Raw genomic sequence first — 12316 nt, forward strand, 5'->3', positions numbered from 1 at the left:
TTCTTTTGTTTGATAAAAAAAGGCTTGTTGCATTTGTTTTTTAAGATTGTTTTATATATTAAAATGACAAATTATCAGGTTAATGCATATTACTAAACACACAACGTAGTTCTCTAAAAGTAGGTCTGTTTGACCAGTCAAGATAAAACCTAAATAAATGACACTAAGAAATACTCAAACATTAAAATGGAAACTGCCTCCTATAATGAGCCTTATTAAAATAAGTGAGCTGCTCCAGCAGAGCGACAGTGTAATCATATCACTTCTCAAAAGTCAATGTAACCACAGGGGGAGAAATATTTAATCCAAATCAAATTATTGGATCTTTAGTCACCCGAATAAGTCAAGCTAATTTATCTGGCCCCTTGCTGTGCGGTGAACTGGGAAAGAGCAAACAGGGGCCTCTTATCCCCGCCCAGGAGACAATGAAGGGTGTACAGTGAGACCGCACACAAAGAGTGAACAATGGCTGCCCTGCATGGTGGGGCTTGTACAGCCCGTCCACATCTTCAAAGATTTTTCATTAATTAGACGACTGGAAGAAAAAGCGAGAGACGTTAAGAGGGAGGGAGACAATTTTAGGATTAAGAGAGGGTAAATATTGACAGTAATTTCAGCTAAATACCATCAACTTGCAAGAAGACCCCATTTCAAGCTGACAAAGTGAACGTATTTACACGCATTTCACAGAAACAGCTTCACTGCAAACCTCTGAAGGAGGCTTGTTTTGAAATTCAAACCCAACTAAACACAGAAGACATTTTAGTGTCTGGTTATAAGCTGCATGCAAATTACCAAGAGCTTGCTAAACTCAATAATGTTTCCTACAAACTACAATGATAAAGAAACACAATGATTTTTAGGTCAATGAAAACATAGGAAAATAGAATTGAGCCCTAAATCTAGACCCAAGTGGTTCAAAGCAAACACCTCACAAGCATTGGTTTAAATTATGGTAGAGAGGTGATCTGTGCTTTAAGCGATGGTAAAACAGAACACACAGACGCACAACAGAACAAATGTTCTCCATTACTCGAGGTGTTGTGTGCTGCTTTGACAAAAGGAAATGCAATTCTCCGGCCATATAATTTATTGATTACTTGCAGTTGACTTAAGCTGCCATTAAGTGTTGCCAAGCGACGGCTACAATATGCAAAGCTATCTGAGCTACGTCATCAAAGAGGTGTAGATTTTATTTATTTATTTAATTCAAAAAGAGAACCAGTAACTTTTCACTCCACATGTAACTTGTACCAAAAAGGCCACAGAGAGGAAAGAAACAAATAACACATTCTGCTCCACTGAAAATATACTGTAAGTGAACTTTATGGGTGGCTGTCCTTCTGGCAACATTAATCATAATGTATTGAAGTGGGGCCGTTTTAAGGGTAACACACACACACATACACAGAAGAACCAATCAGACTGGTCTCCATAAAGAAGAAAAGGTTAATCTCTGAAGGGGTCCCTCTGTTTGCTAAAAGTAGTCAAACATATCTGTTGGAAAGCACTCGTAAATACTAAATGTGGGTCTCATTTAAAAGTAGAGCTGTCTAAAACAAGAAACAGGTTAATTACTGAGAGGAATTGCCGGGTAAGGGGTGGCCTTTATTCAGCAATTCCTTCCAGCAGTTAACCCCTAAGCCAACTTTGTCCATAAATACACGCTTGAGACCATTTCATTAATCCTCTGCTCTCCTTTTGACTTCATCTCCGTCAGGCCTGAACCGGCTGCTTTGAACAGTCAGGTTTGGACCACAGCCAAGACCAATTAGCTCGACCAGTGGCGAGGTCGCTTTTTCAACAGTGTGAGAAATGAGGTGTAACATAGCAGAAGGAGAGATCTCTGGCCTGGCCATTAATTAAACACCATGTAGTTTGGGCATCTTGCCAATAGGAAACGCTCCTTCACCCCAGATGTGCGAGAGCAGGAGGCAGAAGTGAGCCTCTCAGCAGGAAGAAGTCAACAATTATTAATAAGAGTTAGAACACACACCAGCAAACATGAAGCGATACAGATGTTCAGTTCTTTGAATTGAGGCTCTGGTTACATCAAAATGGAGTTATAATCAAGAGAATATATCTAAGAGTGGACAGAGGTATTACAATGGGATTTGTATATGTAATTTATGAGAGGAAGCGTTCACTATAAAAGATGGTAAACAATACAGCGAAGAAAAACAATACGGCTTTGATTTGGGCAGTTCAATCAAAAAGGTAACTTACTTGTTTCAGTGGCTCATCATATCCCCAGTCAGCGAAGCCATTGGGTGACGTGAAGTTGTGTTGGCCTGCAGGAGACAGAAGCTCTTTCTCCTCCCGCTCCTGTTTTATTGCTAAAGGCGGAGATTCTGACATTTGCTTCACAGAAGATGAGTGAGGTGGGGAGTACGAAGCGAAAGGGAAGCCTACAACCGGCTGGAGTCCAGGCTTCTTCACTTGCTGATGAGGCCCGTCCCCCACGGCCTCCTCCTCCTCCTCCTCATCGTTTTCCTCCACCTCGTCGTTCTCTTCAGGCTCCACCATTTCCTGCTCCTCCTCATCATAGTCTTCATCTTCCTCATCTGGATCTATTCTGCTGAGATGGCTGTTCAAAGTGTGTTGAGATGCTTGATAAGTCAGTCCATCTGCTTTGCCATATAATGTGGATTCTAGTTTGGAGCCAGATGCTCTGGCTGCAGCAGCGCGTTGAGCAAACAGGACCTGGGCGTGAAGATGTTTCTCTTGCAGGTTCATCTCCAGTTTGGCCCCATGTTGTCTCTGCAGCTGCTTCATTACCGCCTCCAGCTTCACTCCGGCATTACTGGACTGTGGACACCCAGCTGAACTGCCCTCCTCGGATAAGTTTGACTAGATGGGCAAACATTTTTTTAAATCCCCAAAGAAAATGTTTGATTTGTGTTTTTTCTATTTATATACCGCAGAAAATAATCAAAAAATATAAATAATGGAGACAGCATTCAACAAGTATAAGAAGGCTAAAAGGGACACATTAATCTAAATGTTTCGTTTACATACTGAGTATATTGTCTGAAAAAAGTTATACATATTTGTTTTGGAGTACGAAACATCATAATGTAAGTCATGTAAAGGGAAACTTCCAAAAGAAACGCTGTCTGGACCTCAGAGAGCACAGTAATGGTGGATTAAAGTGAGACAAAGCTTGATGGCCTGGGACAATAATTACATTCATTTAGTTGAGAATAAATTAGTAGCAGGATAAAAAAAAGTATCACTAAGATTTTCTGTATCCTCACTTTGTTAAATGCTACTTAAATATGAAAGGATTAGGGTTAGGTTGTATCACAAATAGTTGTTTCGGTTTTGTTAAAGTAAAAGCGTAATTATTCCACAGGGGAAATAATGCGAAAACAAGGCCTACCCCAATAATCATGGAAACCGCCTAAACTAGTTCGAAAATAAAGCAAAGCTAAATCCATGAAGGTCAAATGGTCCTGAAAAAGTCTAGATTAATCGCCATTTGCTTTGTTACTGTAACAAACACGAGTAGGAGCGTTACCAAAGAGTCGTCGACACTCACCATTTGCGCCTTTGAGTAATCCATCATCGCCAACAGGTCGTATCTAGTTTTTCCTTCTTCCCTCCGGCAGAAATAAATCGCATCGCATGACCACTTTCCTTTTTTAATCGGAAAAAACAGATTCCTCTAATCAAATGTGATTTAAAAGCCAGTGTTGTTCGGAGGCCGGAGAGATCGGAGCTAGAACTGGAGGAGGGGTAAAACGGCTGTGCGCTTTACCTCCCTGGTCACTGCGCATGGAAACTCAAACATCTTTGATTGTCTTTGACTGAGTGGCCTACACCCCCAACTCGCATGAATGAAAGGCCCGCCCCGTGCGTAAAGCTCGTAAAGTGGGCTTTCTTTCTTGCATATCTGTGGAACTACCCACCCACTCCACAGCGATATCCCACCCACTGCTCGTGTCCCACCACACCGGTTATTGAAATAACACGATCTTTACGAACAATTATGAAGAAAAGAAGAAAAAAAACATGTCATTCTCATTGCAACGGGGTCTGGACCTCTACAGCCAATAATTTACATTTCACAGCAGAAACATGCATTAAGTTCAGTCTATAAAGTCATAGTTCAGTCGTCATTTTTTCTCCTCTTTGGCGCAGGATTAGGAGCATTTGACAATAAGTGTGTAAAAGAGGCCGCCAGAGGTCATCTGTTGGAGGTGTCGCAACGAAATGGTCCATTTTCATCTCGGTCATGGCATCATCAGATCGATACGCGTGGTGCAGTCAGATCAACTTGATCAACTCTGTTGTAAATAGTTTCAAGGAGCTCAAACAACAAATACAGCTTCCGACTTCTGCGTGGCAACGACAACTATTTGAACTGCAACTTGGTGACCGTCTCAATTTGTTCACCAGGAAGAGCCCAACACACACGTGACAATACTGTGCTTAAAGTAACGCCTCTGTGAAATAACAAGGTAGATGCTGACATCGCTGGATTGATTACAAGGTTAAGAACAAAATACTTTTTGATGTCAAAGATTAATTTCCTACTTTCATCAAGCTAAAGATGTCATTTTATGTGTTAGGCAGACACCTTAATTAAATTGAGAAATAAATCACATAATTCATTAACAAACAAGCTGTCAAATGGTGAATTCTTTGACATGAAAAGGGCAAACATACTCCTATTTTCCCTAGTTAACTACACATGGAGTTTTACTTTTAAAAAAATGGTTTACTTGCTACAAGGTCAGAAATCTACTTGCAAAGTAAATTTTGAATTGCCCCTTTAAAAAATATAAGTATTAACAGTTATGATAAAACGACTAACGTGATTGGTCATGTTTAATCCTTTAGTAAGCAATCTGAAGTTTTACCCACATCCTTTAAGGCCACCAACAAACATCCTGCTTGCCTGCACTTCAGCTCATCAACTGTCTTTACCAGCAGCCATTTTCTCTTCACTGCCTGATTGGAATTGCACATGTGAAACTCAACAGAAGGAAGCAAGACGGCTCACTCCGTGGCAACTTCTAGCATCAGATCTGGAAAAAAAACATTTCATTCTTCTTCTTTACCACTCGCCCGATGGAGCAATTGTGTCGATAGATTTTCTCGGCCAACGTGGTGTTTTAGTTTCCCCAGGCAATCGTAAAGTCCTTATCGTTGAGCCCTGAACGGTACGGATTAATATATTTATATGTTGAAATGGTCAAAAAACAGCTTGTTTTATCAACTAAATGCTTTCCAGGGACACGAAAGCTTTCAGCCGTTCAACACATTTAAATACCGTTGACTTGTTAATATCCCGTTAAACTGCACTCCAGTTTTGCCAAGTAGCAAAAAATACTTGCAAATGTTACAGTGAAGAGCTAATAAAAGAAATGTATATCAAATCAGGTTATATTAACTAAGAGTAAATATTTGGTATTTAAAGTAAATATTTTGTATTTCAAAGTTTAAAAAAACAAAAACAGGTTTGACAGGTATGTTTTGTTAATCCCAATAAAGGTAGCATTCATGGTAATAATAATAATACTAACAGTCTAATATTTACATTGTAAATGCTGATTTACAATAAATGCTGGAGTATTTCCTACTGTCCAAATCTCATCTTAAACTAATAATTTAAGATTTCATATTTAGTATCTCTTCGGGCAATATTACATTGATGGGTTGAAAATAACGTTACTTGAACACATTTATTTTACAAGCATGTACATTTTCCCTGAAATGAAAACGGATGTAGATTCAATACAGTAGAATGATTTTTACAGTCAAGTGAAAACGCTGCTCCCTGGTGGCAAAATGTGACTCACAAGACATGAAGCATACAAGTGACGCTTTGCTTTCCATTAATGCCAGAGTTAATTGAGTGTATTGCTTCAATAAGTATGCAAATTATTTAAAATAGCCCAAAATACTGGTGACACTCAATAAAGATACACCTTTCCTTCATCAATATTTTACAAGGTCAAATTAAATATCACACAAGTCATATGAGGCAAACAGTTAAGTAAAATGGTTCTGTGTCCTGGGGATATCCACCGTCATTGTCTGAAACAAAACAAACACGGCTGTTAGATTGCCCTCGTATGAGAAACCTGATGTGGGAAAAACACACATGATTGATCAGAGAATAATATTACCGTCTCATCTATACTTTGTCAATGCCCAGCTCTTCAGGCGTAGAGATGCCGAGCTCTTCCAATGTTGGCTTCAGCTCTTGGAGCAGATACGGGTAGATGTCTTTATGAGGGCCGGATTTATCCTGAGGAAATGACAAATATTAAAAACATATATTAAATCATTAACGTATGACTTCCAACAAGCAAGAGATGCTGATTGGAAACACCCCACCAAAATATTACCAAGTTCTCACCTTCACAGCTTCCAAAATTCGGATGGCGCTGGCCAAGTCGTTTAACCTCCGACAGGCTCTCAGTGCTGCCTCGAGAATCTTTGGCTCAGGAACCAGATCGTAACCAATCAATGTGTTCATCCCTGAAAGAAGAAATTACATCTTTTAAAATTGGAGAATAGAGACAGAATTGAACACTTTTACTTGTGTTAATTTCCTCTGTGGCTTAAAAAGATAAGGCGGGCGATATTTTATACTTTTCCTATGTGAATAAATCCCATGATAGACCAAAACCATTAATATACAGATCCCACTAAAACACATTTTCTGGGGTAAAAGTCTGACGGACTCTCCACCAGACTTCAATAAATTAGCCACACAGTTACTGGGTGACATGTTCCTTCATTTACGACGAAGATTAGTTGAGTTGATCCCACAAAAACCACCCGGGTGGTAAAGATACCCACAAGTGTATTTGTGTAAATATGTTTTTATCCGACTACAATGGTTTACAATAAAATAGTTGCCTAATAATTGCACGATTTACTTGAGAAATGTTTTTGCAAAAAGCTACACTGCCAAACTGTTTAAAGGAAATTACTGAGTCTGTTTTACCAATTATATGTGTAAAGTGTTTTCAGGGTGAAATTGCAAACTAACCACACTTGCAACACTACTTCTGGCATATGTTCAACCACAATGACTTTTTTTTCTTCTGTCAGTGAGGTAAACAGTAGAAATATAATGTTTATGTTACAAAATAATTACCAGAAGTGTGTGCTTGCACACATTTTTCACACAGTGCTGTTCTCTGTCTGAGTGTAGCCCGAACCAAGAATGATGGTCTAGATCTCAAATAGAGAACCTTTAAATGACAAAACAAAATGGCAATGGGGTTGAATGTACATGGGGCCGTCACCCACATTAAATTATAGGGAGACAAAAGTTATAATGGCACAGTGATCCCATTTACCGAAAGATCAGTGATGTCACTCATTACAAATTTAGTGCTATTTTATGGAAATTAAATATGCATACTTGTTAAATTAAGAAATGTTTAAGTTAACCCCGTTTGGACTTTTGTAATCTTACTACGATACAGTTTATAGTGTACATTCTTAAAATAAGATCCTAGAGTAAACAAAAAACTCACAGTATTGCACTTAACCTGTACTTATACTCACATATTTGCTCCAACTCTCAGACAACCAAATCTTTACCAATGGTTGACTCATGGTAAATATTGTATTACGCCAAATCTTAAAACTTAACTGGTCAAAACAACTTTCTCACATTAACTCCTGCGATAAGCATTTGACCTTTTGTATTGAGTCTTAATTTTCACTGTCTGTCATCCACAAACATACCTTTTCTCAGCTCCCATGCGTCAATGTCTGACTTGTTGAAATAGGTGATCCAGCGGGCATCAAACTCCTCATCGGTCTCTGGCTTCCCATGAGAGTAACACCTCAAGGCCAAAAGAGCTGCGTGATGAAAACAACTTTTAGTTGAACGACCGATTCCAGATAAAATATAGCTTTCACAATGTCACCTAGTGTCAGGTAATGTATAATGGCAAAAGCAGTCACGGGTGAGTGAAGTGGGCAAGGACACATGCTGTCTAGTAATGTAATGCATAATTGCCAACGTCCTGATGTCACCTACCTCTGGCACTCAGGACGTGTCTAGATCATGTAATATATTGACGAGAATGCTTGAATCAGACGGTTGACGTTTAGTTTACGTAACGTCAGCTGTAATTGGAATAATACAGCTAACGTTGCAGCTGCACTTCCCTGACAAAGATAATGTAGCTACGGTTTAGCTTAAAGAGTTACGAGTTTCCAGTCTTGTACAAACCTATAACTTGATGTCCAGAATACACTGGCGACTAGCAGTTACTTGGCTGAACAAGTAACCAACGACCTTATAACTAGCTAACCTAGTTAGACTGTTAGCACCAGCAACAGAAACACAGGCCCCAGTTTGAGCCTATGGACTGGGTCACCGGAAGGACAAAGACACCGGCGAGCTTCACTCTCATTTTCACTTCAGCACACGATCGGGTTTTATGGGCATTGGCAGTATTGATCACATGTCTCCATAATTTGACTGAAACATATGCATGTTTGACAAAAAGACTTGCGGTTATACGTGATATGTTAGCTAACGTGAGCTAATATTAGCCGTGCGGCTCGCCGGTTCAGGGGCCACCGAATTACTAAATAACATTGAGGTGAATAAATACCTTTACACCCTGGTTGCGTGCGGGTTAAACTCCGGACACTGGAGACAGAGAGTCGGACGGCGGCTCTGAACATGATGCGGGACAGCCAGCTACTCGACACGAACCGGTGAGAGTTTGAACGAGGAAGCTAGCGCTCGTCACGTACGCGATCACCTTCTGCGCATGTGCGAACTGCAGCTCATGGATTCTGATCTGATTTTTAACCCAGAAATACTGTAATACAATGAAGTGCCGTGCCTTTAAAACAAATATTTGTTCCGACAATGTTTTAAGAAAACTTGCCCTAAAGGAAAACTGTGTCAACATGTTCAAACATACATTATTATTCTCACTGAAAAGTCCAGGGGTATTTATACATGTATATCAATATGAAAAGTCCAGTAACCAAGGGGTATTTATACATGTATATCGTTATTACTTGTAAATAAAATGTGCTGTAATTCTAGAACCCCAATAATTAGTACCACACACAACAGCAATATCAGATTGTTTGGTTTGCCTATATAGGATATCTTCTGTCAAGAGGGAAATTATAGAATTGCAGTGAAATAATCACAAAGCCTGTGGTGTTGCATACTATTTGACCATTTCACTGTGTTGCATTCCACTTTACCACAGAATATTTGGTCTGCCAGATAATATGCGTTGGAGGACAGATTGTAATCCCAAAACACAACACATTTAGATCAACATTTACTGACTGCATACAGGGGGTAATGTTCCTAAAATAGGTTTGTCTCTGTTCAAATTTCCAGATTTAGAAGTTTAAACTTCTACCTTAGGGTATTTTATTCAAATAAAAGATGTGTATCATAATTTATTCAACACAGAACAAAACATCAACGTTTTTATGCAGTTAATTTATTATGTTATATCCGTAAAAAAGGGACAGTATCATTGTGAAAAGAAATCCTCAACCAAAAGATTATAATCCTTTCCATGAGAAAGGGGTACATCATTTCCCTCCAAAAGTAGAAAAACAGAATAATGATACAAACCTTAGATTTACAATGACTGTGACCAACGTTGCACATTTATTGTTATAAATCATTCAAAGTAACCCCCTTTATTCATTCTCAGTGGAGGTGTGTACTGATGCAAACTGTAGATTATGAATTGAGAGAATGTCTCCCGTTTTTGCATTCGAAAGGCAGAGGCAATTGTCCACTCCCGTGGTGGAAAATTGTACATTAACATACAAATATAAAAGTTGAAATTCAAAGGTGTTTCATATTTGAGATAAAAAACTTAATGCTGCAACAAGTTGAGATAAATAACCCTCAGTTCCAGCCTCATATAATATATAAGACATAGTATATGTTCATTTTATGATCCTGCACATGCTGTAGTCAAACTTTCATGTTTATGGAGAGCATTCTGTCATTCCAGTCATCCAGACAGACTCTCTTTGCTGTGTGCTGTGAGGAGGCACCGTGAGCTGGCCTGATCAGACCTCTCCGTCTCTCTGCGTCCTCTGTGGGAACAGTCTGGGGGGGTTGATATCCCGGCTCCTGGGGATCCAGAGGGTCTTTAGAGAGCAGGATACAGATAGCGGGAACCGTCCTCTGCATGGTTATACCTTCTGCTCCCTGTTGTGGACTCTCCCAGACCTCATTCACTGTCTTGTAGTAGAGCTTGGACACCTGGTGGAGTTCTCCCACTTTACGCTTCAGAATCTCCACACAGGTGATGGTCTTGGTGACTCCTCTTCCCGAGCCAGTGAAGACCACTTGTCTCAGTGATGACCCATCGCTGTCTCTCCCCTCGCCTTGCATGCGAGCTGTTGCAAAGCGCAGCAGATTGCGGATCTTGCTTCCTTCTTTCACTCGCATGTGCAGGATGTCTGCTGCTAGGCCAGGGATCGGATAGGGACTACTGTCCTCTGTGCGGCTGACTCTCCTGAAGTTGCTCCGGCCAACTTTTGGAGACAAAGACGGGACATCAGGGTCGAGTGCAGCAGACTGCAGCTCCATCACTGTGCTGCTTGTAGCATTTGAACTCTTCGTCTGACCCCTGGGTTCAGTCATTGTTTCGAGAGCGGTGGAATAACAGCGCAGGATCCGGATTCTGAGCCTGCTGCCTCGGATTATCTGCATACATCCCTTGAGATCAGAAACACGTTTCTTGTTAATTAAGAAACTAAAAACTGATCAGCCTTGTAATAAAAAATGGTGAATATCCTGATATTCTCTCTGTTGTCTGTACTGCATTTCCATGTTGTCTTCTGAGCACTGAGATGACAGCCAGCAGGAGGAAGATGGTATTTCTTCCTCTAATCCCATTGATGTGAAGGAAAGGATGTCCTTGCTCTATTCAGCACTGAGGACAGCTGATGCCAACAAACACATATGAGGCTCTGCGAGAGACATGTAGAGTGGGACAAAGTGCTCTTAAAGGCACACGCAACATTTAATAATGTCTGTCACATTGTAGTTTGTTGGTTTTTTGGGGGGTAGTTTTTGTTAAGCCCTAAAGGGCTCAGAGATTGTACTTGTCCATGTGAATGCTTGAATTATATGGATGAATTAACATGAGTTAATGAGATTTAACAACTGAATTGGTTTTGATTGTTGACATTTTTAATGTGCCTTATAATCTCACTGGGGTGAAGATATTCAGAAATAATACATTAGATGTGTCAACATATCATGGCTTTCGAGACGACTCTTCCTCTGCATTTTCATCAGAGAGCCATATGGTCCTTGAAAAATAACTTGCTTTGGGCGACCACAGCAACATTACAGTTCTCCTCCCTCCAGTCCATCGCCTGCTGGGATGACCCAGAAAATGCATGCTTCCTCATTTGTGCCTCTTTTGAGTCAATGACATTCATGAGGACAATCATACCTTGTAGCTGCAACTTGGATTTGTTGCCAAACCTGAACTTGTAAGAATATATTCTGTATACAGATGCAAACAGAGGTGTTTTTCTAGAGGCTTTCTTTAGAGTAGTGGTGTCAAGGGAGGAGGTCGTGAGGCAGCTGTGGGGCTCATATGGAACCAGTTTACTGTTATAATGGTGCATTTCTGCCTCACAGGATGGGATGCACCCCATGATATTCACTGATTTGAACAATGAGCACACAGATGTTGTTCTCAGTGGTGTTAATATTGTTCAGAACAAAATACAATTGGTTCCCAATAGAATAAGCCACTGTCCATAAATGTCAATAAAATACATGTTAACTGGGACATCATGCAAATATTTGTAAATCATTTGGATGATATTGCTGCTTTATTTTAATTAAAGCACATAGTTAATGTATGTGTGTAACTCATGTGACACATCTGGTGTGTTTGGCAGTTGTCTCAGTTTGTTTTTCCTAAAGTAGAATATAACACATGCTCATATCAACACCCACATTTTGAATGTGATGACTATACTTTCTAATTTAAACATCTGTGGCAATCGCTCTTGTGTGCAATGAAAAAGCCCTCAGTAGTTTGTGTTGTTGTTACACTTCCATCTTGTGGCACAAAACTAGTAATACATAAATAACAAAGTGGCCCTTTGAGCTGTAGAAGTAAAATATTTGATCTGCAGATATTGAAAATCTTTATTAAAAAAATGCACAGTACAAAATATATGTTTACAATATAGAGTTATGACACAGATTTAAATGACACCAGCCTGTAAATTAAGATATAAGGCAAATGAGCTTTTCCAGGTGCAAGCCAAAACAAACAAGCTTCATCAATCAAATATTACCACAGTTGAA

At 39.8% G+C, this 12316-nt stretch overlaps 3 protein-coding genes across 3 annotated transcripts in view; all 3 read right to left on the reverse strand.

Annotated features, from left to right (window-relative positions):
• Positions 1–5561, reverse strand: part of LOC117732662 (AT-rich interactive domain-containing protein 3A-like) — a 12888-nt gene extending 7327 nt beyond the window's left edge. Inside the window, exons 1-2 of the mRNA XM_034535734.1 lie at positions 3542–5561; positions 2227–2850 (exon numbers count right to left, since the gene is read on the reverse strand). Coding sequence (XP_034391625.1) covers positions 2227–2850; positions 3542–3568 — 651 coding nt within the window. The 5' untranslated portion in view covers positions 3569–5561. The remainder of the gene's footprint in view (positions 1–2226; positions 2851–3541) is intronic.
• A 115-nt stretch (positions 5562–5676) lies between these two features.
• On the reverse strand, positions 5677–8759 carry LOC117732663 (cytochrome c oxidase subunit 5A, mitochondrial-like). Its single transcript, XM_034535735.1, has 5 exons — positions 8598–8759; positions 7717–7833; positions 6371–6492; positions 6138–6259; positions 5677–6045 (listed from the first exon to the last, which is right to left on the reverse strand). Exons 1-4 carry the CDS (start codon positions 8668–8670, stop codon positions 6146–6148), a joined length of 426 nt encoding a protein of 141 aa, XP_034391626.1. The 5' UTR covers positions 8671–8759; the 3' UTR covers positions 5677–6045; positions 6138–6145.
• Positions 8760–9946: 1187 nt separating this feature from the next.
• LOC117731984 (ribonuclease P protein subunit p25-like protein) lies at positions 9947–10624 on the reverse strand. The gene has a single exon (XM_034534573.1). The coding sequence runs from the start codon at positions 10622–10624 to the stop codon at positions 9947–9949; it is 678 nt and encodes a 225-aa protein (XP_034390464.1).
• Positions 10625–12316: the final 1692 nt, after the last annotated feature.

Source organism: Cyclopterus lumpus, chromosome 6 (assembly GCF_009769545.1).
Source record: "Cyclopterus lumpus isolate fCycLum1 chromosome 6, fCycLum1.pri, whole genome shotgun sequence".
NCBI classification, from domain to species: domain Eukaryota; kingdom Metazoa; phylum Chordata; class Actinopteri; order Perciformes; family Cyclopteridae; genus Cyclopterus; species Cyclopterus lumpus.

Coding starts and splice junctions, on each gene's coding strand:
- LOC117731984 (XM_034534573.1), bottom strand. CDS start 10,624: ATGACTGAACCCAGGGGTCAGACGAAGAGTTCAAATGCTACAAGCAGC.
- LOC117732663 (XM_034535735.1), bottom strand. CDS start 8,670: ATGTTCAGAGCCGCCGTCCGACTCTCTGTCTCCAGTGTCCGGAGTTTA. Junction 7,834..8,597: donor CACGCAACCAGGGTGTAAAG/GTATTTATTCAC, acceptor TTCATCACGCAG/CTCTTTTGGCCTTGAGGTGT. Junction 6,493..7,716: donor CGCATGGGAGCTGAGAAAAG/GTATGTTTGTGG, acceptor TTCTTCTTTCAG/GGATGAACACATTGATTGGT.